Source organism: Hippocampus zosterae, chromosome 20 (genome assembly GCF_025434085.1).
Source record: "Hippocampus zosterae strain Florida chromosome 20, ASM2543408v3, whole genome shotgun sequence".
Classification (NCBI taxonomy): Eukaryota; Metazoa; Chordata; class Actinopteri; order Syngnathiformes; family Syngnathidae; genus Hippocampus; species Hippocampus zosterae.
This window is the reverse complement of record NC_067470.1, coordinates 2,292,852-2,319,236: the sequence shown is the minus strand read 5'-3', so window position 1 is coordinate 2,319,236 and position 26,385 is coordinate 2,292,852. Positions and strand designations below refer to the sequence as shown.

Below are 26,385 nucleotides of genomic sequence, written 5' to 3'. Positions count from 1 at the left end.
ATGAAATGCATATTTAATTTCATATTTGGTTAATGTCAAACATGAAAAAGCTTTTTTTTTTTTCGAACCGTAATTTAGGCACCATCTGGATACTCACTTCCCAGCGCACAGTTTATGACATGACTTGAGAGCATTGCCTGTATTGTTAACCGGCTGTATTGTTCAACCTGGAAGTGATTACCGGTGTTTGCATGATTTCCGTTGGGAGCCTTTCTTTTGAAATCCGGCTCAGGCGACGTTGGAGCTGCTGTTGAACTCGAGAGGTTCCTCTGTATGTTGACATGCACGCACACATGCGGGTGAAGTAACAACAAATCATTGATGCTATGTGGTTGCACAAGTGTGCACACCCTCTTGTTCAGATGTGCTAGCATGCTTTCTGTGCTAATTTGAAACTGTTCATTGAATACTTTTTTTTCTGTGTTGTTTGGGTGAATGGTATAAATGTCGATTTCTCTTGGTATCTTTTTTTAATTTAACAAAGGACCGAGGATTTGAACAGAGGTGTGTCGCCTTTATATGTCCACTGTACTTGGATAAAAATAGCGTCGCGTCGTCTTTTCAACTTGGACCTCTAAAATTGCTTGTGTTGCGTTCGGCTTTGAGCTCATAGTTGTGCTTCTGCAGATGGTGGCAAGGAGGTGCTGTCCATGCACCAGGTGCTGCTCTACCTCCTGAGCAGCAGCAAGCCTTTGGTCCCCGAGGAGCAAATCGCCGATATGCTGCAGTGGGAGGAGCTGGCGTGGCAGAAGTATGCGGAAGAGTGCAAGGGCATGATCGTCACCAACCCGGGCTCGGTCAGTAAGGCTTTGTCTCGTCTCTGGCCGTAGGACGCCAATCCAAGGGCATCCGCAAGCCGTCGTACCGTTTGTCCCGTTAGCCCGTGACACCGGCACATTCACCTCTTCTCCCCAAGGGCGTCGGTTGTTACTGTCGTCATGCAGTACTCACCCCCCCACCCCCTGCCGGCCCCCCCCTCCCACTCCACGCACTAATGTCACCGTGGCGCTGGCTCACCTCTGTCGCACCAGCCTTTGAGAGGCCGTATAGTAATTTTGTCCGGGTGAAGGTGATGCGATGTCACGGCCGGCTTAAAACGTTGCATACCAACGACCTTTTGGCGAGCGTGACTTATTGAGTCAGCTCCTCCCCGAGGCAGCTCTGAATGGTCGGTGTCAGGGTTGGCGGCGGGAGGGGACGGGGAAGAGTGGGGGGGGGTTCATCATCAAATCATCTCGAAACATTCAGCCGTCCCAGTTGATCCAAAGAAGATATCACTTCCACTGCATTATTCATCTATTTGTCAAAGTTACCAGGGTGACGTCCATCCATTTTCGGTCACGCGTGTCCTCATTAAGAGTTACAAGTGAATGAGATTTTCCGGGCCGGTTCATCCTGGGCGAAATTGTGACCATTAAAATTTGTCTCACTAGCATTCCCTTGAAAATTCAGCCCCCCCCCCCGCCCCCCCCCAAAAGCCAGTTTCACTTTCGACTTGAAATTTGGGAGGCATGTCTATCACGACCGGGCCCATAAAAGAAGTCTGAAGAAGCCGTGGCATGAAAAGCCACAGGGAGAGCAACGTTTTCATTTGAGGTGGTCATTGTGTGTTGTCTTTGACCATTTCCAGGGTGTCTTCAGACAGGAAGTTATCCTTAACCATGTATACTAGGCAGATGGGCAATGCTAAAAAAAAACAAAACAAAAAAAATAGACAATTTTCCTCATGACAATTTGGTCTTGGCACCACACAAACGCTTCTCTCTTTACCTGGGCTTCTCGTCTTCTTCCAGTGTCCAATTTTTGCAGGGTGACCTGGCGCTGACCCGGAAAATTCCATCAGAGCAGCGAGGCATGAGATCATAAATTACCGACTGTTGCTATATTTATATCGTAGCAAATGTATTGGGATACATTCAACCTGCGCGGAAGTGAAAGGAAATCGGCAATACTTGTTTGTCCATATATCACATTTTCTCCTTCGGATTCCTCAATTTCGATTGTTGTTCAGGATAGGATTAAGATAAAATAAGATATCCTTTATTTGTCCCATACTGGGGAAATTTACAGTCTACAGCAGCAAAATTGGGGGGGTAGAAAGAAGAAAAACCAAGCGTTTGCATGCACAAAAATAAATGTTTTTGTGCATGCAAATAACAACAACAAGAAAAATTACTCTCACAACGTTGATAATGTAGATTAATGTGTGAAATAATCATCACGGTATTCTTCTGACGCTGCTCCCGTCTTACTGCATGTATAGATCGGCAGATATTTGCTCCATCCATGTTACCGTACACTCATTAGATAGACATGTCCTCTGCTGTGTTTGGCCAAGGTCTCATGTGATCGGGGGCGGGGTGGGGGGGTGGTGGTTAATCAGCTGTCAATCAAAGGGTAGTGGTTATTAGGAGCATTCACATTGTGGACGTGCAAGGGCACTGCGTTGGATGAGCGGCATGGTTCCAGGAATTATCCTTGGTGATGTTTACATCAGAGGTGAACTTAACGGCTGCAGCAAGTGATACGAAAGCCGAAAGCCTTATCCTTCAGATTTCAAATGAGCTACAAGATACCGACGAGAATCAGGTTGAGTTTTCAAGCAAGTCAAGTCATTAACAACAATAATAATTAAAAAAGAAACCACGCAATCCCCCTTTTTTTCTTACTTTGTGTGGCGTGAATGCGACTGTTGCAAGGTGAGCTTAGGGTCTCCAGCCATCTGCCGCCGAGTTCCTCACGCCGCGTAGGCTTCCGTCACTTCGTCTGACCTCGCCAAAGGTGCCAAAGGCTACCTGAGGACGCTTCTCCCGCTTTCGAGCGTCGGCGGGTCCGCTTGCCACTTGGCGTCCCGGTCGCCGAGCTGGTTTACACCCCTAACACGCTCACCCTCTTGTGTTGTCGCTCCCCAGAAACCGAGTTCGGTGCGGATCGACCAGCTGGACCGGGAGCAGTTCAACCCAGACGTCATCACTTTCCCCATCATCGTTCATTTTGGAATACGGCCCGCCCAGCTCAGCTACGCTGGAGACCCTCAGTAAGATCTGTCGTTGCTTTGTACGTGCTAAGCGGCTGCTTAACTTGACTGATGATTGCGGATGTGAATATTCCAAAGACATTTTTGCCTGCTTTGTATTTGCTTAATATGAGTACAAGTTATCACACAGTACAATACTTTGTGTTTTTTGTTTGTTTCACATTTGTATTATGTCATTATGAATCTACCACTGCATTTCTCGGAGGCAACTTACAACTTGAGTCCAAATTCAGCCATTCTCGCCACCATAGGTACGTAACTGTGAACTAGGGACCCTTGGTGCCTGCTAATTGAAAAAAAAAAACAAACAAACTGAAAGAGACTACGGTGAACAGTTGCTCTATGGACTTAAACTTGACACAACATGCAATTTGCTGAATATGAGAGGGAAAGAGTGTCAACTCGGATGCCAAATCCTCAAAATCAAATCCTCTAAAACTTTGAGGGCGGCAATAGAAGATGGGTTTGAAATTTGACAAATTGTCGATCAAAATACTCTCCTGCTTGGTGTAAATGGAACTGAAGGTGATTCTTCCAGTAATTCAGGAGCATCATTTCACAGAAACTGAGAAACAATGTGGTCGGACCCAAGATAAATGTCATCCAGCTCCTTTTAGCTTTTTTTGCCTCCCTTGTTCCCACTCCTCCCTTATTCAGCAACAGTCTCCCATGACACCGGGCGCCATCCCCCCCGGTGTGCTGCGCCGCTATCAGAAGGTGGATAGTTTGCGGAAGGCAAAGTGCGGGCAGACTGATAGATTAGAGAAGGGAATAGATGTTGGTAAGGACGAGCGGCGTGACATTTTCGCATGCGTCGTCACGGGTGCCGCTTTCCTCTGTCGGGTGGCCCCGCCACGGGAGCCCGCGCGGTTTATTTCCTGAACATAGTGATGCTGCGTACACGACACAGGGCCCGCAGGTGGGAATAGTGTATTGTGCTGCTGCATAATTAACAAAAGCGGTACCGAAGATCATCTAAGCTGCTCTCCCTGAGGAGTTGTGATGCCAAAAACTTGTGCGAGTTGACATGTATTGGCTTTTCAAGGAGACAATTCATCATTTAAAACGTTTCCCTCTTGCCTTTACTGCATGTACAATATGTGACATTTTTTCGTCTAAATACTGCAAAGGATCAATGATAGATTTGTATCGACTGAATATTTATCACTTGTGTCTCAACAAGTATTCCTATTCACATCTATGGACAATTTGGTGTGGCTAACATGGAATGTGAGAGGGGGAAAAAACCCCTTTCAGGAGCTGGGATTCTAACCCTGAATGTCAGGTCAGTGGGGCAGACATGTTAACCAGTAGTTCACCGCGCTGCCCATTTTCGAGAATCTGTCTTTAATTCTAATGAACACAATTTCTCCTCTTTGGCCACAGTCGGGAGGCACCATGAGGATGCAAACAGGAGGTCTATTAGTCAGGACTAATTTGTGCTCCCTCTGCCCGACTCGCCAGTGTCCTCACCCCTCGCCGCCTGCCCACAGAGCGCTTTCATCCATCGCACGCCCTGCCGCCATGTCAAATGACTCCAAGTGGCACACGGTGACAAATTTATGGACAGACTGGGACATCATTAGTGGCGTTGGCGCATAGGCTTTACCCGCCACCGTTAATGATCTGTGGCGCTGTGGAGTCGACGGCGAGGCCATGGACGCAGCATGCGTTATTAACTCGCTGGACTGAAGATGCCCTGGTGTGTTGTCACCCTCGCTGGACCCTCAAGCCTCCTGTGTGGTGTGCACGGAGGTGACAAGTCAAAGGCCAGGGAATAATGTGGAGGAGGAAGTGGCCGCATGGGAGCCTTAACATCTTAACGTGAACATTACTGGCTATGACGTCAAGACACTTAGAACTGAGAGAGGCTGGACCGGGTTCTTTGGGTTTGTAAAATGCAACTTGCATGATGTGGCCCCGTTGCAGAGTACAACCCAACAAATGAGCGCTCTGTCACCTTCATGCGTCCTTAATATGCACACCGTGGCAGCAAATGCGTTGAAATCAACCGGGGCCCCAAAATTGAACCCTGTGGAGCACCTTGCGATAGTGAGGCAGAGCGGGACACAGAGCATCCAAGGCTAACACAAAAAGTCCTGTCTGCCAAATAACAAGGCTGACCTGAAAACCTCTATGATGTGCACATCATACTTTTTCCAGATTTTTTTTCTGAATTAAAGGCAAGTTTTGGGGTCTAAAATTCGACAGCACACTTTGATCAAGACCAGGCTTCTATGAAAGACACAGGGCGATCTACGTAAGGACGTTCTGAGCCCATATTCAAACTCACAATTTGACTGACACTGAGACATGCAGCTTTTGAATATTTCTAATCGATTCTTCTATAGATCGAGTAATTGGGAACGAATCGATTTTGCTCGAACAAGCAACATTTGGGGTTCCGATCCCCTCGTTTGATCCCTGTTTTGACTGTCAAGTGTCACTCAAGATGTGTAAGACAACTTAATGAGGAAGGCTAATAACACCGTGTGCAGAGGAAGGGTTAGCATATGCTAATGTAAGCTTGGAAGGGGCGAGCGCGCCGCAGAGAGATCAGGTCGGATCTTCCGGAAAGGTCACCGGCGCAGACTGGGGACGCGTGGGCCTCCCAGGCTGGATATTCGTCCCCTCGCATTCTCCTTTTTCTGCTCAGGACGCTTCCGTGCGGAGGCGGGGAGCTGATAATCGCAGCCGTTAAGCCGTCTCATTCCCTCGCCTCGGTCTCTAATGAAGTCTCCGGTATTAAAGCTCTATAATTCTTCTATTCTCCCCCACCTCCACTGCCTTCCTCTCTCACTCACGCTCACGCATACACACTCGATATATCTCTGCGTATGTCTCTCGCCCTTTCACTTTGTCCGATCGGCCAAGCCTGCCCCACCTTAACTCGCCACCCCACCAATCATAATTGAATAATTCTGGCTAAATGAGGAGAAAGTCTGCTGAATGGGAGCAGAACGGTCACACTCAGTGCATCAATCAGAAGGCCTGATTGAAAATGTGGGGGCACGGGTGTGGCGGCGTAAGAGGTGGAGGGGTGAGGAGGGGGTGGGGTACTCTGCGGTGGCTCCGTGTCACCTTGCCGATAACACCCGACTCTCTTTTCACATGCAAATGAGCGCAAAGACAACGGAGAATGAAAGTGAGGAGCAGCCGAGGTGGAAAAAAAGGAAAGTCCGAGGCAGGTGAACCCGACTCGGAGTTCAAGCGGCAGACACGCAAACCTCGGACATTTGCCGCCCCCGAAACAAAAGGAGCTAATGGAGCCCCGTCTGCAGGCTACTCTCCAATTAAGTGAAATATCAGGCGGGGCCGTGGATGAAATATTGATGTGTTGTTGCGGAGTTGGAGTTGGAATCCTTTTTAGCCTCATTGTTCCGCACTTCCTTTCCCGGTTTGCCAGATACCAGAAACTGTGGAAGAGCTACGTGAAACTGCGCCACCTGCTTGCCAACAGCCCCAAGGTGAAGCAACTGGATAAGCAGAAGCTGATGCAGAGGGAGGTGAGCTCGTGCACAACAAAAACAAACACGCGAGGCTAGTCAAAGTTCAAGAGTCTACATTTTTCCAAATCGAATCATCCCCGTTGTTTTGAAGGGGACTATGAAAAGTGTGATCTCAAAAATGAATTGCGACCACGGTGTGGAATACTCACGGTTGAAACTTAATGCTTCATGTCGACATTTCCAAAACATTCTGGCGTTTTTTTTTTTACACCATTCGCAGCAGGGCTCGGTCCCGATCCTGTGATTTCATTTTTCATATCCGCCCCGTAACATCCCAAGTGGCAGCGACGCCGCTTTTGATGAAGGAACAAATGAAGGAGTTTGCTCTTTGTGGGCTTCTCTAAATGCCACCAGCTCATTTCCAGTCCTCTCTCATTTGCACGTGACAAGCTTGGCGCACTCGAGCGCATCTCGTAAATATCGCTTGTCTCTTTTCAATTAATTGTTGTTGCTCTTTTTTTCTCTCTTTTTTTTTTTTTTCTCTATCGCCCCACTCACTCTCCTTCAGCGTGTACGGCTCCGCTTAGTGCCTTGTACGCTCGTCATTTTTCGATGCGTTAAAAGCCTTGACTGCGAAGGTCAGAGCAGGATGGCGATTTGTTGTGTTCAGGTGATATTCAAAGACTTCAACACCCCCCCACGCTCCCCTTTCACTCTACCCTACACCCTTCAGGGACTCCTTGTAACAACCTCAGCTGCACGTACACATCCTGTTTGACATGAGCACACCCAATAAAGGGAGCGAGAAGTTGGGACTCAATTAGTTGCTTTCCTAAGTCGCTCTCTGGCCAACAGGGCCTGAATGTCCTGCTGTCAAACTGCAGCAATTACGCACACACACACACACACGCTGCTAGGTAGAGCACTGTGTCTTCAGCTTGCGTGTGTTAGCTGGCCCGTCAGGACACATTACCTCCCCCAAGGAGGCTACTTTTGGTCTAGCGGGTTTCCATGTGCAATATGTATCGTGTGTCTAGATGTCACAAAGTGGCTTTTGGAAGGAAACACGCACGGTCTGACTTCATTGTTTAAGCACTGTTCTAATCCCCCCCCCCCCCCCACCTCCACCCTCCCAAATACAAAAGCATGCGATAAGGGGGTCACACAGGGTCTTGTAGCTTTCTTTTGTGACCATGAAATTGACATTTTTCCCCTCTTCTTTTGGTTTCAGTGGTCATTTGAATAACTATCACGTCCGCAGTCAGGACTGTTAATGTCTCTCAGCTCAACACGACAGGATTTTCCCCGTTTTTTTTCATCGTTTGCTCACCAGCAGTATCTCATTTTGATCGGGATGCTGAATGTTTTTTGATGATGCACTCGACTTTTGATAGTTTGCTAGTTCCAATCTCGCTCTGGATTTACACTAAATGCTTCTGCCCCCTTTTTTTCCCCCAAATGTCCAGTATCTGAGAACCCATCTTAGACATTTCACGTCATGCAAATATACCATTTGGTTACGTGTACATACCTGCATCTCCACAAATGAACATTTTACGGGATATGTGAGACGTCATATGTGGACAAAAATAAACCTTCAAAAGCCCTCATAGGTGTATTAAAAAAAAAAAGAAAAATCTCTTCCATGACCGCTTTCTCGACCAGCCTTGTAATTTACACTAATTAGTCCTCATGACCTTCCCCGTGCCCATGCAGCACAAATATTTCCATGTCATTTGCAACGATGCAGTTGTGTGTGTGTGCGCGCATGCTTGTGGCGGCGGCGGGGGCGAGTGTGTTCACTTTGATGCAGAGTTCAAAGTCGGTTGGCATTATTTATTCATGCCTTTGTTGTTCTTATTTCCTCGGCGAGGCAAAAATTCCTGGCGTTCCATTTGCAGCGGCTCACCGGGAGTCGATTGCGTCTTGGGCTGAATGCAACTCTCACACACACACACGCGCGTACGCACATACACTTGTATGCTGACGTGCTGCTATATGGATACAATGACTTGTGTATTTTCCTGGGGGTCGGCGTGGAAGTCAGAAAACGCTTCTGAACATCTGACCGCTTACGCCAGTGGTTCTCCCAATTTGTTTACACCATAATAGATGACATGGACGCACAGTCAAAGTTGAATACAACTGAATTGTAATTAAATGGACTGCACTCGATTTTAAAAAGTTAACTATAACTTAAACTGTAGTGTTTAATGTTCCACTAGAAGTAGCCAGCATGCCACACTTAAAAATGCAATTGGTTGGTCCCAAAGCGTGTATAAACAAACCAAGACACAAAGCCAGCCGTGATTTTTGGCCTACCATTGGCGATTGTATAATTATGGGGGAAGGCGGTCACCTTTATAACAGGGATTGACACCTGTTGTCACCTCATCGGAAGCAGGCGCATCTGCTCTCGCTCGGCGCTCAAGCTTCAATACGAAACCCCGCTGGCAGCCCAAGCTGACCGATGGCAATGCCTCCGTTCGCGGCAATGCTTTCAAGGTGTGCGGCGCATGCCACCTGCGAGCACAGCGTGAATGAAACGGGTTGAGATTAGCATGGGAATAAGGGGGCGTTGCGTGTGTGTTTTTAGGATGATTGCTGTCCCCGTCAGCTTTGCTGCCATTGATCAATAATTGACCGGGTGCTTGTTTGGCAGGAAGCTCTTCAGAAGATCCGTCAGAAGAACACCATGCGCCGCGAGGTGACAGTGGAGCTCAGCAGCCAGGGATTCTGGAAGACCGGCATCCGCTCTGACGTCTGTCAGGTAACACGGATTTGTGCAAGTCGTGTGCATTGACACTCACTGTTAACAGCTTTCAAGTAGGGTGTGTGTGTGCGTTTATATATACACACACACACACACACACACATACGTGCCCATATTAATAGCTTAAACCAGTGCCTGACCGATCAATCATTCAACCGTCCGATACTAGTTACAAATCCAATAGATACTCGGCACAAATCAAGAAAAAAAATCCCAGCAGATACGATACGAACATGGCAAGCTCACTGGTCAAGTGGGTTGTGGCACGCTGTCAATAATGTAGCGCTCGGTGGCATTGAGACGCGACAACACACGCGGGTGGGCTGAGGTTGACTGCTCAGCCGCACTCGAGAGAGACACTTGTGATGTTGCCACGTATTGCGTCATGCCCCCTCGCCCGAGATGCGCGCGGCCAAAGTGGACTCCCCGCTGCGCCTGTGCAACCTCACCCCCCCCCCCCCCCCTTCATTAAGGCCCCAGCCCGGCCATGCCTTGCGCGCCGACACTTTTGCTCGTAGACAACTTGACTCCCGTTTGGCGAGACCACTTAAGTCTGTCTCGCGCTCACATCGACTCTCGTCTCCATGCGTTTGCTTCAAGGCAAACACTTAAGCACGCATCTTGAACTATTCCCCTGACCTCCAGAGCGATTTGGAAATGGAAGAAACAATCCTATGCTGTGGTTGTTTTCTATCGTTGAAAATAAATCCAGAAAACTCAACAAAATTCAAGACGGGAATTAACGAACCTCATTGCTGTCCACTCAGCAGTTGAGAGTAAGAAAATGACATCCCAAATCTAAGATTATAGGGGGGAAAAAATATAATCTTGATTATTTTGAACACAATTATTAATTTGTTTCAAAACGACCAAAACTCAACATTAAATAAAAAAATAGAATAAATACAGTTCCTGCTGTATGCGCCTTGACCTCATAGGGGCAGCGTGGTGCCATGCATGCATGAAGACGCGCGCTTACATGAAGATTAAAGAGTAGAAGAAGAAAGTCACGCTGGGTCTTATTATATTTCAGCATTCAGCTAGCTGACTTTTTTTATGTGGTTGTTTTATACGGACAACGTGTAATTATCTTTGGTTTGATGTTTTTGTTTGACAGTAAACATGAACTGGGTAGCTTGAAGCCTCAAAGTGAAATGTCTGGCACTCTATTCTGGCTTTCTTATGCCTCAGTCGCGAGTACACAACCGCATTAGTTTGATCAAATATCACACACCATTCAGCATGATCAAAAATTGATTCATCATACCCCGTCTCAGACCTAAATAGGTCTGCGGTGGCCAAAAACGGCAGTCGCTCATAAATGTGAAATGTCACGGTGTCGACTGCTTTTTATTTTTGCTGCTTCTTTCTCTCGTTGTTTTTTTTTTTGTCTCCCAATTGTGGCGCCCGTCAACTATAAAGCAATAATTGTCAGCCTGGCGCTCTTGCGCGAGCTCGCATGCAATCGCCTACAGCCGCTGCTCACGTTTGGAGAGGCATGACAGGAAAGTTCTTGTCTCATAAGCCAGACCTCTCTTGCAGCAAGGTCTAGCAAAGAGGATCCGATCCATAATTGCCACCCAATTATATTTGCTTTAAGCTGGACTGCTGCGACTAATTGGTTCATGAATAATTTCAGGAGCTCCGCTCTGCACCGTGCGTCGCACCGCAGAGAGATAGAGGCAGATCTCGGGCCCAAACTTGCTTTATTCTACCCCCCCCCCCCAAAAAAAAGCAATTCACAAATGGGCCTCGCTTGTGATTGACATCGCTCGACACCACCAAGGTTGTTTCACTTGAAAGGCGCTTCCAAGGGCTGGCCTTCACTTTACAGGCAGAGATGGGGGAATTTTCACCCTTTTTTCACTCGCTGTTGTCCTCGGCATTGTGCGTCCTTCATGACGAGGCATGCGAAGGCTCTTCGGCATTCACAGGAAATAGAAGAAAATGAAGCTTGTTTAGTTTTGTTTTGCAAGTTGAAAAAGAGACGCGCCCGCCCCCGCCCCCATTCAGCCCTCGGTTGACAATTTTGCACATGTGAATGGCTGTGCAGGAAGTTCCCATGTTTGATAGGAATTCATTTTTCTTGTGTCGAGGGTAAACCGTAACGGCGTTCCTCTGGCTAGATTTAGACTGAATGTTCCAAAGTAACCCAATGTGATTTGGTCAAGGTTGGAATCAGGCCTCTTCCAAATGTGCATAAAAATCCAACATATGTATCAGATTTGGGGATGTGTCCGGATCATGGCACCAATTAACTCATTCAGTACCAGCCAGTTCTGGACCAAGTCTGAAAAGACGTTTAAAAACGTCTTTGGGAGTGAATGAGTTCAATGGCTGCAGGGGAAAAATGAAGATGTGTAGCTTTTTTCTGACAGGTGCAAAAGAAGGTCTTATCTGTCCCAAAATGGTTCCTGCGCTCAGATTGTCTTGGCTGCCCCCCCCCCCCCTCCCACACACACAGGAAAGTGACACTGCCGGGGTTAAAGGTTAAGCGTCATTGACAACCAAGAAACGTCCAGTTGCCTCCATTCAACTTCAAGGATGGACATTCTGCAACCAATCGTGTCAGTCAGTCAGGCTATCAGACCAGTTCGGAAGCTCAATGCGACTTGTTTAATTGGCTCTTTAAAAATGTCCAACCCCCCCGTGACGGCCCCCAGGTTTCCTTGTCAACACCTGTTGGCGCCACCGGTGTCGCCTTGCCCCGTAGCGCTAATTAAAACATGGGCGCTGAGCTCCACACTCATGCGTGGGCTGAGGGTTAATGTCGTGAAAACCGCCTTTGCCATCTTAAGTCTCGCGGTCGACTCGCCGTGAACCATCGCTAATGGCCGAGCCTCTTCGCCGACCATCGGCTTGATTTTCCAGGCCGCCATTATTTTCACGGTCTCTCTGCAGAAGGCAGTCAGGGGATGTGTGAAAGTAAGTGTGTCAACACAGCCAAATGGGCTTCGATCCCTCCGCCCTGCCCCAAGGTGAATTTTCCCTCCTGTCCGTCATTCCCGACCCCCCTTCCCCCTCACGCCGCTGCCATCTGGTTTGTGATTATTTCATCTATGTGTTGCCTGGCGCCACTTAATAAATAATGAGTGTCTGATTGATTTCTGCCCGCTATCAGCTCTCAGCCTTTGCTTCTGACAATCTCTTCATCTCACATTCCCCCTCCAACATGTTTGCGTCACTCCTCTTTCATATCAGACATGATCCCCACTCAGGTTCCCCCCCTCCTGAGCCGCCTCCTTGAGAATTCTCTTTATGCTCCCTACAGCACGCCATGATGCTGCCCGTCCTCACCCATCACATCCGCTACCACCAGTGCCTCATGCACCTGGACAAGCTGATTGGCTACGTGTTCAAGGAGCGCTGCCTCTTGCAGGTAAGTCGCCCGCTGCAAAAGCACACACTTGTCAACTACATGTGGAATCATAAACGTCGCGATGGAGCTGCTGCACAAGCTCAAAAAGTTTTCATTTCCGTTCTCAGGCCCGAATCTTACTGAATGTTCGCGCAAATGCAGCTATCTAGCTGTCTCGTTAGCTATACATTTAGCCGTCCTGCTGTCCGCCACTGCATTTTTATTTTTCGTGCGTTTCGCATTTGTCCGCGTTGCTCGGAAATCCGATGTTTGTGTGGGGGAATCAAGGATTTATTTTAACGTCCGTCTCGAGGCGTCCATATTGTCATCCGCTAGTGTTTGGTTTGCGTTGGCCCTGCGGGTCATTACCGACTGTGCTGCTGGCCAAGATTCAATTTCAATTCAATTTTTCTGTGGGGTTCGAATAAGAATACCTTCAAACCCATCCAGTCGTCAGGGTTGCCTCAATGCTCAGGATCCGTACGCGCCTGGCCGTATCGGACTTTAGACGAAGTTGGAGACGGGAGAGTGACAGAGTGATGTGACACCACCGTGACACCGCTGTATTATTTAAAGGCTAGCATAGTTAATAACTGCAACAAGACAAAGCCCCACATGCTGGTTTGAGGCTGCCTGCCTGCCCGCGGTGAGATCTGGGCTTGTATGCGCACATCCAGTGAGGCAGCAGACTCCTCATTATTTGGACCCGCACCACCTCTGCTCAGACAGTTCAGGCGGAAAGATCGGCGCCCAGGAAGTCACTTAAGGTAGCCGGCGCCGACCCAAGTCACAACTTTGCCGGGTCCGCTGTGTCTTGCGGTGACAGTACATTCCTGCCAAATGCCTGCTCTCTGCCCTGTCACAGCCCTGGGTAGGTGTGCAACCCCCCCCCCCCCCCCCCACACACACACTTTAAAGCCCCCACAACGAGGCCGAGGAGGTGACATCAGCGAGGCATGAGAGAGCGCAGCACGGTGCAGTTTTAATCGTTGAACTCACACCTCTCTTTTTTTCTGTTTGTGTGAGAAGCCCGAGCGCTCCCGGTGCCTCAGCATGCCGGAATTTGCACATATCGATCGGCCATTTGTCAAGTGTGCCATGACAAGCTGTCATAATGAGCGAGAAAAAGGAAACGCTGGCCAGCTAGGAGGCTCGCCGCTGGCTGACAAGCACTCATTCAGAGCCTGACATCACCTCCTCTCTCGCTCTCTTGGGATCATGTACACTTTAGACGATTCGTAGTTCAACCAAAAGAAGTGGAAAGGTGCCCCTGAATTCATACAAATTGCATTATGAACAAAGTAATGGGGTGGGGGAGTCATACAAATAGACTACAAGTTTGATTAAATCTATGCGTAAAATAATAAGACCCCTGATTGGACTCAGCGGTCATGTGTCTGTCACTTGCGGGGGTGTAATGTACAATCAGTTCATCATAACAGAAGTTATTCTCTGTTCACCAACTTTGTCCTTTTACTCAAGTTACCGCTCTCGGTTCCTTTATGCAAGACGGAATCTGAAAAAGATGGCGGTGTGTTGACTATGGCATGAGGCAACTGACAAGAGCCTCCGTGCTGCACCCCCCCATGCCCCACCGCAGGCTTCCAAGCTCTTCTTCTGAGAGGCTCCCTGTTAAACATTTAGCATGTAAATAAATGGGACGGGGAGGGGGGGGGGGTCAGGGTTATCGCAGTGTGTTAGACGGCCGCCCGCCGCATGCGTGCGCATCATCAAGGCCGGCCTTCATCCTGCCCACCCCCTGTTGATTCAGCCCCCCCACTCTTCACTTTGGACCCACGCTGGCACAATGAAAGGCATCACAGAAGATCTCAATAATTCAAGTGTACACGTCCCCAAGCCCGCCTGTGTTGTCACCCCCCCCCCCCCCCCCCCCCTGCCCTGATGCGTGCGGTTGTGCATGCATTGCGATTTTATTTGTTCTTATTCATGGCTCTCACCACGACATTCCGCCAGGCCTCTTGTTTGGGCCCGCATTACATTCTACCGCATTCCGGTCTTTTTTCTCTCCGTCTGTCTAAATGATAAATGGTGTTTGGCGCCGCCTCTTCGCCAATCCCGGACAGCGTGCGGTCACCATGGCGATGATGTTACAACCGCCGCGCCGGTCACGCAAGCGGAGTGCAACGCCGCTGGACTGCACGTCCTATAACATTGACGGAGTAACTAATTCATGGTTATTGCAAACATGGACTCGCATGTTATGTTGTCGTGGCTACTTAGGTTCAGAAGTAATGCGACTCGTCAGGCGCTACGTTAAAATACTCGCCTCATAAATATTAATGAGTCGCTGTGTTATGAAGTCATAAAATCGCAAGTCATTTGTGTTGTCATGTAATACAGTAATAATGAGCATGCTTTTAATGTAATGTTTTGGTCAGTATAATCAGCGTCCTATGTTTAAAAACACAGAAGGAATTTGTAGATGCTAGTTGGTTTCTTGAGTACTGTGGTGATATCCGAGTGCCCCCACCGCTGAATTTTTTTTGGAAACACGTTGGAAAGAAAAGAGGCAAAAAACCAACAAAAAAAAGAAAAGCAGCAGCAACTTGTTTTCTCTTCTTTTCTTCCAAAATTGTATCCAACTGTCATTGTGCAGCCGAGGCGCCAAAGAAATCCGCTCGTCTCGCACAGACGCCAGATGACAGAAAGTACAATGGCGGTAAAATTTGGTCGGGTGTGTTCGCGGCTTGAAAGCGGCGGGACACTTGTGCCGCGCTAAATATTGAAGCACTTGCGTTCACGTTTTACATATGCATCTCATTGGAGCTTGAAATTGATTTGAAGTTGTCTGAAAGGAGACAAGTTGACAGGGGAGATCAGCTGTGTATGGGGGGGGCTGGCATTCACTCAATGCAGGATTGATAAATGCTTGTTACATCTTCCTCTTCCTCAGTTGGCCATGACGCATCCCAGTCACCATCTCAACTTCGGCATGAACCCCGACCACGCCCGCAACTCGCTGTCCAACTGCGGAATCCGCCAACCCAAATACGGCGACAGGAAGGTGCATCACATGTACATGAGAAAGAAAGGTGAGGAGCTTGGCGACGGATGTTTCCTCCCATCTACCCCTTCCTTCTTTCACTGCACTTTGACCGGGGGCTCCCCTGCTGCTTTTTTTTTTTCCCCTTATAGGAATCAACACTTTGATTAACATCATGTCCCGTCTGGGCCAGGATGACCCGTCCCCCTCCAGGTTAGGCCGCCTGCCGCCGCACAAATGCGTCTTCATGCTATCGCTAACCGCGGGCGCAATCAAAAGGTAGCGGCCTCGTGATTAAGATTCCCGGCAGGCCTGCTGACAGGAAAATTAACTCGTAGTCACGGAAGGACGGGAGATCTCGTCCCAAATGAAATGAGCGCGTTTTGAGGGCGGTCCAAAGCCCACTCAGGATTACTTTCGCCGGGGAGGTTTTGCCTTCGTATCTGATTGTCAGCAAGATTAAAAAAAAAAATAATAATAAATTAAAAGAAACTTTGTGTCGATATGAATATTTTGATGTGCCTGTGGGATCTTTATTTTAATCTTAGCAACAATTCATGACCATTGACATCATCAAATCGAAACGTGGTTAGCTTATTCTCGAAGCGAGAAAAAAAAAATCGTGAAAATCCCCCATTATTTTTTCGACAAAAACAATCTGCGTTTTGAAAGGTAAGGCCATTCACTAGATCCCTTTTCTCAGCGTATTCACGGCAGAACAAGCAAGCAGACGTGTCGACCGTTTCTGGAGTGCCGGCCGTCGTCCTTGCGTTCTTTCTCCTTGGCAGCGAGCTCAGCAGTCGGGGGAGGAGTGTCTCCATTATCTGCATTATCGGCATCCATGCGCTGCTATTCTGGTTGAGTGCGCTGCGTTGCGTTTGTTCTCTCGGGTGTTTCATGTTGCTCTCTTTCATCCCTCGTCCTCAGGATCAATCACAACGAGAGGTTGGAGTTCCTGGGCGATGCTGTCGTGGAGTTCCTCACCAGGTGAGGGGGGGGAAAAAAGGTCTTGCCGCCACTCCTGATAGACGCAAGCACTAATTGAAGGCGACGGCAAGACTGTCAGCCGTTTCCTTCCCACCACCTCCTACCACTTCACTCCCCCTTTTCTCTCGTCTTTGGGTGTCTGTCACGAACGAGTCTTCTCTGCACCTTTGACGTGCGGAGACAGTGATTTGCTGGTAATTGGAAGCGTGGATGTAATTCGTACCTCCCCCAAACATGTTGCAATCTTTTTTTTTTTGCGCCGGCCTGCTGTCATGACAACTTGCAATTAGCTGTCTGCAACGCTCAGCGTGTTATTGACTGCTGGGCGCGCGCAGTCGGTCACTACTGCCCGCCACTTAGCCCAGCCTTGGACTAATTATACGTGGCCATTATTAATCGAGCACACCACCTACGACGACCAGCATGCTCCTCGAGCAGGATTTGACCGCAAAATTGGATGATTTTTTTCCCCCCCCCCACAAAATAATATAGTTGGTAGAAAAAGCATGAAATGGAATCCATTCAACTCTGTAATTTAAAACAAATGAACAAAAACAAGTATTAATATTAGACGGTGTTTTTGCATTGAAATAAGAAAAAAAAGTGGGGGTCGTCTTATATTCGGGGTCTAGACATTCGACCCATTCACGACGCTAGATGGCGCCAGATACCATTGAAGCGAATGCTGAACTTGACTCCCAGGCCAAAGCAAACATCTGTCACGAAGAATGAAAATAAAAATAGCGGTAGCACAAAGAAGAAAAATAAAAAAAAATAGCGGTAATAAAGAAAAGAGAAGAAAATAATAGAAGAGATAACAGAAAATGTTGAAACGTAGCGACAATCAGGAGAAAAGTGGGTCAAAGATCGGCCAGGTTAACCGGCAGCTGAGGAGAAGTTATGTCATTTGTATTTCAAAAACCAGAAGCCATTCTTTTATGAATGTGATTGCACTTTAGTTTACATATTTAAATGTTCAGATATGAAGATTTGAATGAGGCAAAATGACATGCTTTTTCTCTCAAATATATTGTTATAATTTGTTTCAGATGTACTGTACTTTCTGTATAAAAATTAATTTGGTGTTCAAAAAGTCTTTTTTCAAACTTGAGTCTTGAAAAAGAGGGGGTTGTCTAATAATCAGGGCCGTCTTATATTTGGGCCAATATGGTAAAAGATTCAAGAGCAGAGCAAGATTCAAAATGTCTGTTTCGGACCCCGTTGTTGGGACGCATTCACCCTTCGTGCACTTTTTGACTCAAGCGTCACCCTGGACTGGTCGCCAGCCAATGATTGGGCATAGAGATGAACAAACAACTGACATCTGTGGACAATCCAGAGTCTTCAATTGACCACGCATTGTTGTTATTTAGAATGTGGGAGGAAGTAACTGAAGAAAACCTACGCGAGAAATTGTCTTTTTCTTGTTTTGTTCCCCCCCCATGCTGGCTTAAGTGAAGATGGAAAAAAATTGAAGCATGTCTCATTGGTTCACAGCCTCTCACTTTGTGAGACAACAAAGAATTGCCCAGCACTTCCCGTCTTGCCATCCCCTGCCCACGTCTTGGATTGTTAGCGTCGGATGAGACATGCTCAGCCTGCGTTCTGGCTCTCTGAATTATTTATCAGCCTCTTGTCCAGTTAAATGGCTACAGCAGATCTAACCAAATGTCTGCACCCCTCAAAACACACACACACACACGCGTGCGCAAACGCACACACAGCATGCCGCCCCTCGGAGGCCATCTGAGCTGGTGATGTCCAGCCAGCAGAATATTCTGCGCATGAGAGCAGCAATGCGGGGCCAAGCCCGCGTGGCGACGGGTTCTGGTAGTACTGTAGAGGAAGTCTGGAGGACGCTTTTAAAAAGCAGATGGTGTAAAAGAAACAAGTCCTCCTGCAATATTTGCGGGCAAAATATTTCAGAGGAACGAACAAGTCAAGTTCAGTCACAACTATTGGACGAGTTCCTGGAAGTGTCTTGGAGCCGGTGTTTTTTTTTTTTTTTTTTGGGGGGGTGGGGGGTGGGGTGGGGCGGACACTAAAGTCAACCAACATGCCGTCATAAATAGAAAAGACTCTTTTTTTGAGTCTGAAGCATTCATAGAAAGTAGCTCCGAGAGCAAGGGTGTGTAAAAGTAAGTCTTCAAGTACTCTTTGGATTAAAAAAAAATGAATAGAAGGGCCAGGTGATTGATTAATTAAAAAAATGCTACAATGTTATTTTATAAAATAAATTTCTTATTTCTATTGTATACAAGACTACTAAATATATGTAAATATGGATTAATTTGCTCATCGTTTATGATTCATTACTGGACTCCTCAAGTAAACTTTCCAATCATTTTCCACGGAACGGTGTTTTTTATTTTAATCCATTTCGAGCGCATTGTTTCCCGGCAAACATTCCAGCACAAATTTGGACAAGGGAACGCCACCTGCGTTCCCGTGCCGCCGTTGATTACAAATGGCAGAATTAAACGGCTGCTGGTGATTGGGATGAAATCAAAACGACACGCCGCAGGTTTGGCCAACGCCGGCTCGTAATGAAAATGGAAGCGTTTGGCTGCGCAAGCCAGCTGTGAAACCACCGATGCGTCGGCTGGCAAACTCCAACCAGCTCGGGCCTGGAAACGCCTCGTAAAGTCATCTTGAAAAGTTCAATGAATGAATCACGAGGGAGAATAACTCAACCGTCTGCCTTAAAACGACCGGCGACGGGTTGGTGTCCGTTGTGGATTCCGATGCCAAAGAACTTTTCAACCACTTTCGATGGCGCTTATCTAAGATTTTTTTATGGTCCGCTGACATCACTGGTGAACTTTCCCCCCCCCCCCCCCCCCCGTAATTCTTCACGGTGTATTTGGCGCATTGCTCATCCTCATCACCAAGCAAAAAAAAAAAAGCCTCCACTGAAATATCTGACATTTTTGGGTGGTTAATCAAGTGTGTGCTGACTTCCATTTGACATGAGGTTGAACGTGATTGTTGACACGTCCTAGTTAGAAGAGGGGGGGGTCTTCTTATTTCCTCGCTCAAAAAGAAAATGAATGTTGAATGTAGTTAAAGGACTTTTTTTTTTCATGCAGAAGCTCTTGAAATGATTTCTGTTGATCGGAGCTTTACAGGCATTTCAACAGGGTGTGTAGACTTTTTATGCTCATCGTTTTGCCAAACAAGCGTTCACATTTACAATTAGGGGCAATTTTTGTCATGGGAGGGCAAACCTTTGTCATTTTTCAAATGCGCAGAAAGGCCATTTAAAGATGAGGTTAAAAACTTTTACGTGTGCTTATTTCTGTCAAACGTCATTCGAATTTATCGCCTTGTAATTGTTGATACCCCGAAAACTGTGAAGCAGACACGCAAGCCACTTGTGCCCCCGTGCTGCCCTATGAAAGAACTTAATGGAATGTGCGTGTTTGTTTTGGCAGTGTCCACTTGTACTATCTTTTCCCCACTTTGGAGGAAGGAGGTCTGGCCACCTACAGAACTGCCATCGTGCAAAACCAGCACCTTGCCATGCTCGCCAAGGTGAGGAATCCTGTCAAGTTTGCCATTACCCCCCCCCCCCCCCCCTGCATTTTGCCCTTTCAGGTTTGTAATTGGAGTTAAAAGGTTGTTGTTTTGGGGAAAGAGACCAGGGGTCCCGGGGGAGCCCCCTGTTCGTCTTCCGTATAGGGTTCAAACCTCGGCAACCCGTCATCCCTTCCCCTCCTCGTGCTGGCTGAGCTTGTTGGAGTGGTTCGCCAACTCAACTGCACAACAGCAACGGCGCGAGAACGCAATTAAAAACTTGCATCTTTCATGCAGCTCCCCGTTGAATAGAAAGATGCGGCCGCTCCAATCGGCGTTAGCGCAGCGTAGCCGTCGGCCTCGTTTCAATTTGCCGCTCGCGCTGACGTGCGAACGCCGTCGTGCGCCTCGCCCGTTGCCAAGTTAGCGAAGCGTCTACTGGAGAACGCTCGTAATTATGTGTTCAAAAAATAATGTGCATCTATCTGCGCAATCCGCTTCATGGAGGACTTGAAAGTAGGGAATGCGCACTCGGAGTTGGAGCCTTCGTGGAATGCGGCGTTTGAGTCACAGGGGGTGGCGTACCCCCTACGGTTATCTGCCGTAATTAAGTGGCGCCCTGGCTCTTTGGAGACACTTTAGAGCAAGTCGAGTTGCAGTTTGGAAGTTTGCAAAAATGTCGCACCTTATTTAAAGCCATACCGTACAGCCTTCAATTTTTTCTGTGACCGCATGAATGATGAAGAATCTTCTTTCACGGAACCACAGCTCAATAAGTTGCTGGAGTAGTGTTCTTTTTATTTTTTTAATAGAAGATAAAGAATATATGCCTGTGAGTATTATCTGTCTACATGTGTTGCTCCACCACGTGTTGATTACTGAAAAGGTTTTGAAACCGCAGCTAACGATGGAAACTGTTAGCATGTCAGAAAATGCCCTTTTTAATACAGATGTTGTTTTCCCAGAAACTGGAGTTGGATCGCTTCATGCTCTACGCTCACGGGCCGGATCTGTGCCGGGAGTCGGACCTGCGGCACGCCATGGCCAACTGCTTTGAGGCCCTCATAGGTGAGATTCTTACACTAACAGCTCGACTAATACTTCAATTAACATTCCTGATGAGTCACGCAGAAATAAGTCAATTGCGTTGTCAAATAATAATTTGCGTCGCAAGCCAACACTTATTTTGAGAAAGCTTCAAATACGGCGCCCTCTTGAGTAAAGTGAAAAAAAAAACCCGAATCAATCTTACTTAACATGTTGCGATGCCTCTTCAACCTCGTTCAAATCTTGTTGTTGTCTTTGTGTCGGATCTTTTTTCCATTCTGTTCTCTTAAAACCTTACTTCGTTTTAGCTATTAAGATCTTTATCCCGAGGATAGGTTCCTGTCGAGGCGTTAGATCCCGGATGGCGTATGGACCTTTATTGACCTCGGGAGATAGTTTCACCTACGGCCGAGCGGGCAGGCATCCCCCTTATTGCCCTTGCTCTTCATTGCCTCGCGTACACACACACACACACACGCACACGCGCGCGGCGGTCCCGGCGAGCTAAGCTCGGCTCCTGGAGAGCTGCAGCGTCGGCAGCTTTTTCTTATCTTATCTCCATCCTGATTGCCGCGCTCGGCTGCAGAGAGAGCGCATCGGTTTTCAAGAGATCTTCCTCCTTCTCCTCTTCCTCGTGTCAAGCGGTGGAAGTTGGGGGGGGGGGGAGTGCTGACTGGCACAGTGGCCCCCCCTGTCGGCCGCGGGGCCCCCGCACTTGTCACGGGTTCATTATCGACCCAGACAAAGTAGTAATCTATTCTGTCCCGTGGCTGTCGGCGGCGTTCTCATTGCGGCGCAGAGCCGAGCAAGAGCGGCATGCTGGAAGCCTTCTCGCTTTCATCCTCTCCGACTCCCCCTCCCATCTTCAATTTCAACTTAATAAAAGTGATGAATAAACACGTTGTTCTGAGGGAACCTGCGTGAGGAAAAGTGCTGTCAGAGACACACTGCCAAACAAGCCACACAAAAAAATAAAAAGAAACGGCAGACGTGAGGAAAAGTGATGCGCCTTTGAGGGCGTCACTTTCCCGTCTTGATGTCGCCTTTTTTCTCTCACTGGGACTTTTTGTCATCTTCATTTCAGTTTTGGCGCTCAAACGCCTGCTTCGAGACTTTGTTAGCGAGCCGTCTCCGACTTGCTCCGCGTGTCTTTTCTTTTTTTTTTTTGATCTCACTCGGCTTGCCTCGTTTCCGGCCCCCCTCATCTCTCGGCTTTTTGGCTGTTATTAGCTGGGAGACGTGCCACGCGGACGATGAGTCATGCTGTCACTGTTGCCCCCCCCCCACCCCCTCCCAAATAACAAATAACACTTTCCCAAAGTCTCAGCAAGCAGTCGAGACTATGTGCAAGACAAGCACACTTTATTTACCTTCCGAGATAGAAGGTGCGAAAGCATTTCTTGCATGGCTTTAATAATCCACATTGCTGCCCCCTATAGGACTGAGAGGAGACCCCGGTAACCTCAATAAACACCGATTTGATTTCTTCTAGTAAAAATAATTCACACTCTTGTTGTTTTCTTTCTGCTGCTTTTTGTTTCATCCTCCATCCTGTTGAGGCAGCACATACGTTCGCCTTCAATTAACTCATTGGGTGGCGTTGAAGTGAAACGTCGTCAAGGGGAAGCCTAACGAGCAGCGCTAGCGACGGAACTTGTCGTCAAATGACATTTTTCAATGAGCGTGGGCGGAGAAAAGTCAGCTGTGGTATGATCTTAAACCTGGGAAACATAATAACTAAATAACTATTGCAAGCAGAGGGCAGCGTTGAAACTAATAACATGACGTACAAGCACACACACACACACTACTAAATACTACTACTACTCACTAGCCTGCCAATAGTTTGTAAAGTTTGAGCAGAATCGGTGATTTGGGTGTAACCAACCAATGTTCTGCAGCTGATTCTTAAAAAAAAATAGCGAAAGAAGTTGGAATCTTTTTTTTTGTAGATGAAACAAGAGAGTCTCAGCTTTCATTTGGTAGTTTCTGTTCACAGCATAAAATAGTCGTTCACGAGCCTTGAAAGTTGAGTCAGAATGCCATAAATTCTAAGTTCTTATTTACGTTTCAGATAAAAACCATTGACCTTTGCTTTTTTGCGTTTTTTTTTCCTCTGGGCATGTCGAGGCGGCACGCCTGAATTCATGAATTGCTTCATCTGCATTTTTTTACAAGGCACTTTGTTTCAGTTAAACAATCGCCTGTCTTTTGGTTTCCTTCTGCCGCCTGTCCAGGCAGTGCACCGATTGGATGCTCCTTCCGTTTCAATCGAACCCGTTCACTGTTTTCTCATTTCTTCTGAAGCCTTGTCGAGCCTGTCGCTGGGTCGTGATATCGACAGCCTCAGAGGGGCAAATATTAATTAAGTTCTCCACGATGGACACAATTCCTAATTACCCGATTGATTCATCAAAACCTCCCCTTGCTGCAGGGCGCACACGTGCGAATTACTAATGCGCCCGGCGCTTTTCCTCCTTTCTGCGTTTTGAAAGGCCCCGGCCCAATATGACGCGCTCATAACATTTTGAGCTTGCCTGGCGGCGGCGGCGAGCGCGCTAGCAGCTTAGCGCGCGTGTTTTTTTGACCTTTGTTTTATTTGTTTCTCTGGCGCGGTGACCGCTGAACCTGCGCTGCGTTGCAAGTGGCAGATAATCTGCTGCTTTGCATGGGCGCAATGGAGAATGCGTCCGTCTCCCGAGCCGGCGGCGGGGCAATTCTCCGGCGGAGAGAAAGAGCCGACGAGAGAGTGAGAGAGAGAGGTAGAGAGAGAAAGGCGGCGAGGCATCTGCAATGCAAATGGATGCCCTGCAACCCTGAATAAGTGTTGAATGGAAATCTTGCTTTTCTGATCCTCTGTCATTAACTTCTGCCAGAGTGGGCCATTCTCATTTGGGCTCTTTTGGCCTGCACGCCGTCCTGTTCTCCAGCGCCCACTTTTACCTCCTTCGTCTGCAGAAAACCCACTCGCCGTCTTCATAGAAACCCCTCGCCCTCCTGTTTTGCCTCTCAGGTCCTTGACTCCGATAAGCCCTCCGCGGCTTCCTTCCGACTGAAAGGAATCGAGAGAAAGCGGCGGTAGCGGCGCAAGATGAAGAAAAGAGGGTCTCTCTCTGTTTTTATGGCCCTAATTTCCTTGTACAGTTGATCTGTGGATTATACGCTGCCAGCAGCCATTGGGGATATAGATGGTGAACCTTTTGTGAGGGCTCTCTCTAAGCCCTTCCTATTAAAAGAACGGAGAGAAAGGATTATCTCCTGCTTGCTGAATATCAGATTCGCGCACAATGCATGCGGTGTGTTCACTGAGCGGGCGCCGTTCCTTTTGTTAATTGCAGCAATTGTAGCTGCCGCTTTTTTTTGGGGGGGGGGTGAGGGCTTGTTTCTCTTGACTTTTTGAAAAGCAAGATGTTTGATGTTGCAATGGCGCCGGCTCCTTTTTTTTTGTGTGTCGTCGCTCGCTCGGAAAAAGTTTCTTTAATGTGTTGTTTTCCGTATCCGTCTGCTGCTTCAGCCCCCATTCAGCTGAGAGGGAGCTTAATATATTATTTGATGGATTAGAGTCTGAGCGTTTTTGAATAATTCATTCCGGGTTATTAATGTGACTGTCAGCCGCTGGTGTTTCGTACGTCCCCGACTCACGCTTTTTAGTGGTCACGGAAGGCTCGCAGACATTGGAAAATCCTGTCCCAAACATCGAACAGCCAGGCTGGCACGGCGGAATTAGACCTCTGACAGATATGGCCGTTCGTTAGAGGGAGGGCTGCTCCTGGAAAACTTGCCGTGTGTTCTCACTGACCTCTATCAAACGTTCATGCTGCACTTGCTCAGTGCTCCACTTTTGGCTCACACTCTCACTTTACTGACTTGTCTGCCCCCCCGCCCCCAACCCCTCTTTGACCCTTGAATCCATATCTAAGCATTGTCTTTTCTGTTGTCCAAGGGCACCCGGCAAAATGAGAGTCACTTCAGCGTTCAACCTGTGTCTAATGCTTTAAATGGCCCCACAGGTCAATGCCCCTTTTTTTTTGTCTCAGGGCTGAGAAAAAGCAAGTAGCTGGCATTTCAAGTCAATGGAAAGCTACAGTCTATGATCTCAAAATCAACACAAGAGTGCAAAGGTGCTTGCGAATCGGAATATTGAATTTCCAACTGTCAATCAAGACTTGGGGAAAATGGACACAACAGAGCAAGCTAGCTAACTGCACCAATCTGTTGAACGAAGGCAATCAAGTTGATCTCAAGAAGGCGAGGGGAGACTCGGGCTGGACTCCAAAGTGCGTCACATGGACCTCATCTTAGTCCCCCCCCCACAAACATCCAGAAACAGAAATGCTGAAAAATAGTTTTATGTTATCGCCACAAATGAATACTTTGCATTTGGCAGTGTTTGAGCGTATATCTTCAAACATCTCATGGATCCCCTTGCCGGGTTTCCGCAATGCATTGATAACAAGGGATGTCCTGTGGCAGTAACTCGGTCCAGCTGTGGAAGTCGTGCGGTGGTTTGGCCCGGTCATGCTGCTGCTGCCGCCGCCGCAAACGCGATGCCGTCATCGTAATTGCTAGCGCCTCTTTGCGGCTGGCAGCTGCAGCTCGGCAGGCTGCCGGGCCGGACCGGAGCGCGCGCACGTTCTCTGTTTAATGATTGCACCAAGTTGTGCAATTTATTGGATAGCTTTGGGGCACCCTTTTTTTTTTTCTTTCACACCGACAGCCTCCTTGTCAGGGCCGCTCCGGCGTGAATTAACTGCATATCTTGCTTTCTTCATCCAAAGGCCCTTTGATTGACACCAAAGGTGTTGCTTTGAGATTTTTAATACCTTTTCAAATCCCCTTGGGGGCTCCACTGGTCCCCCCCCCCATGCTTTACCACCCCCACCTTCCTTCATGGTAGAACTTTTGAAAATCTAGTCAGTGGCAAAAAGTTTGTGTTTCAATGACTTTGACGCATCCGTTTGGGAGCTTTCCAAATGCGCCCTGTCATCAAATAATGAAGTTAAATGCCTCCCGGACACACACCCTTCGACTCATCTCGCTGGCGCGCATGCACACACAAATATATGATGAGCGGTAGTTAAAAGCCATTGAAATGCTTTTCTTACAGCTGGTCTCCAGAGGCAACATCTGTCATGTAGCAGCATCTCAAACTCTGCAGAAACCACAAATCCCCAGTGCCGACACTTAGCGGAGAGCATCCCGGGAAGAGGCCCC

General features: G+C 47.9%; 1 protein-coding gene across 4 annotated transcripts in view; it reads left to right on the top strand.

Moving 5' to 3' along the window:
• Positions 1-26,385, top strand: part of drosha (drosha ribonuclease III) — a 68,407-nt gene that overhangs the window by 7,210 nt on the left and 34,812 nt on the right. For all 4 annotated transcript variants that reach the window (XM_052054640.1, XM_052054638.1, XM_052054637.1 and 1 more), the window contains exons 13-22: positions 628-797; positions 2,913-3,037; positions 6,444-6,543; positions 9,149-9,256; positions 12,531-12,638; positions 15,532-15,670; positions 15,774-15,834; positions 16,549-16,608; positions 20,043-20,142; positions 21,090-21,192. In XM_052054640.1, coding sequence (XP_051910600.1) covers positions 628-797; positions 2,913-3,037; positions 6,444-6,543; positions 9,149-9,256; positions 12,531-12,638; positions 15,532-15,670; positions 15,774-15,834; positions 16,549-16,608; positions 20,043-20,142; positions 21,090-21,192 — 1,074 coding nt within the window. The remainder of the gene's footprint in view (positions 1-627; positions 798-2,912; positions 3,038-6,443; positions 6,544-9,148; positions 9,257-12,530; positions 12,639-15,531; positions 15,671-15,773; positions 15,835-16,548; positions 16,609-20,042; positions 20,143-21,089; positions 21,193-26,385) is intronic.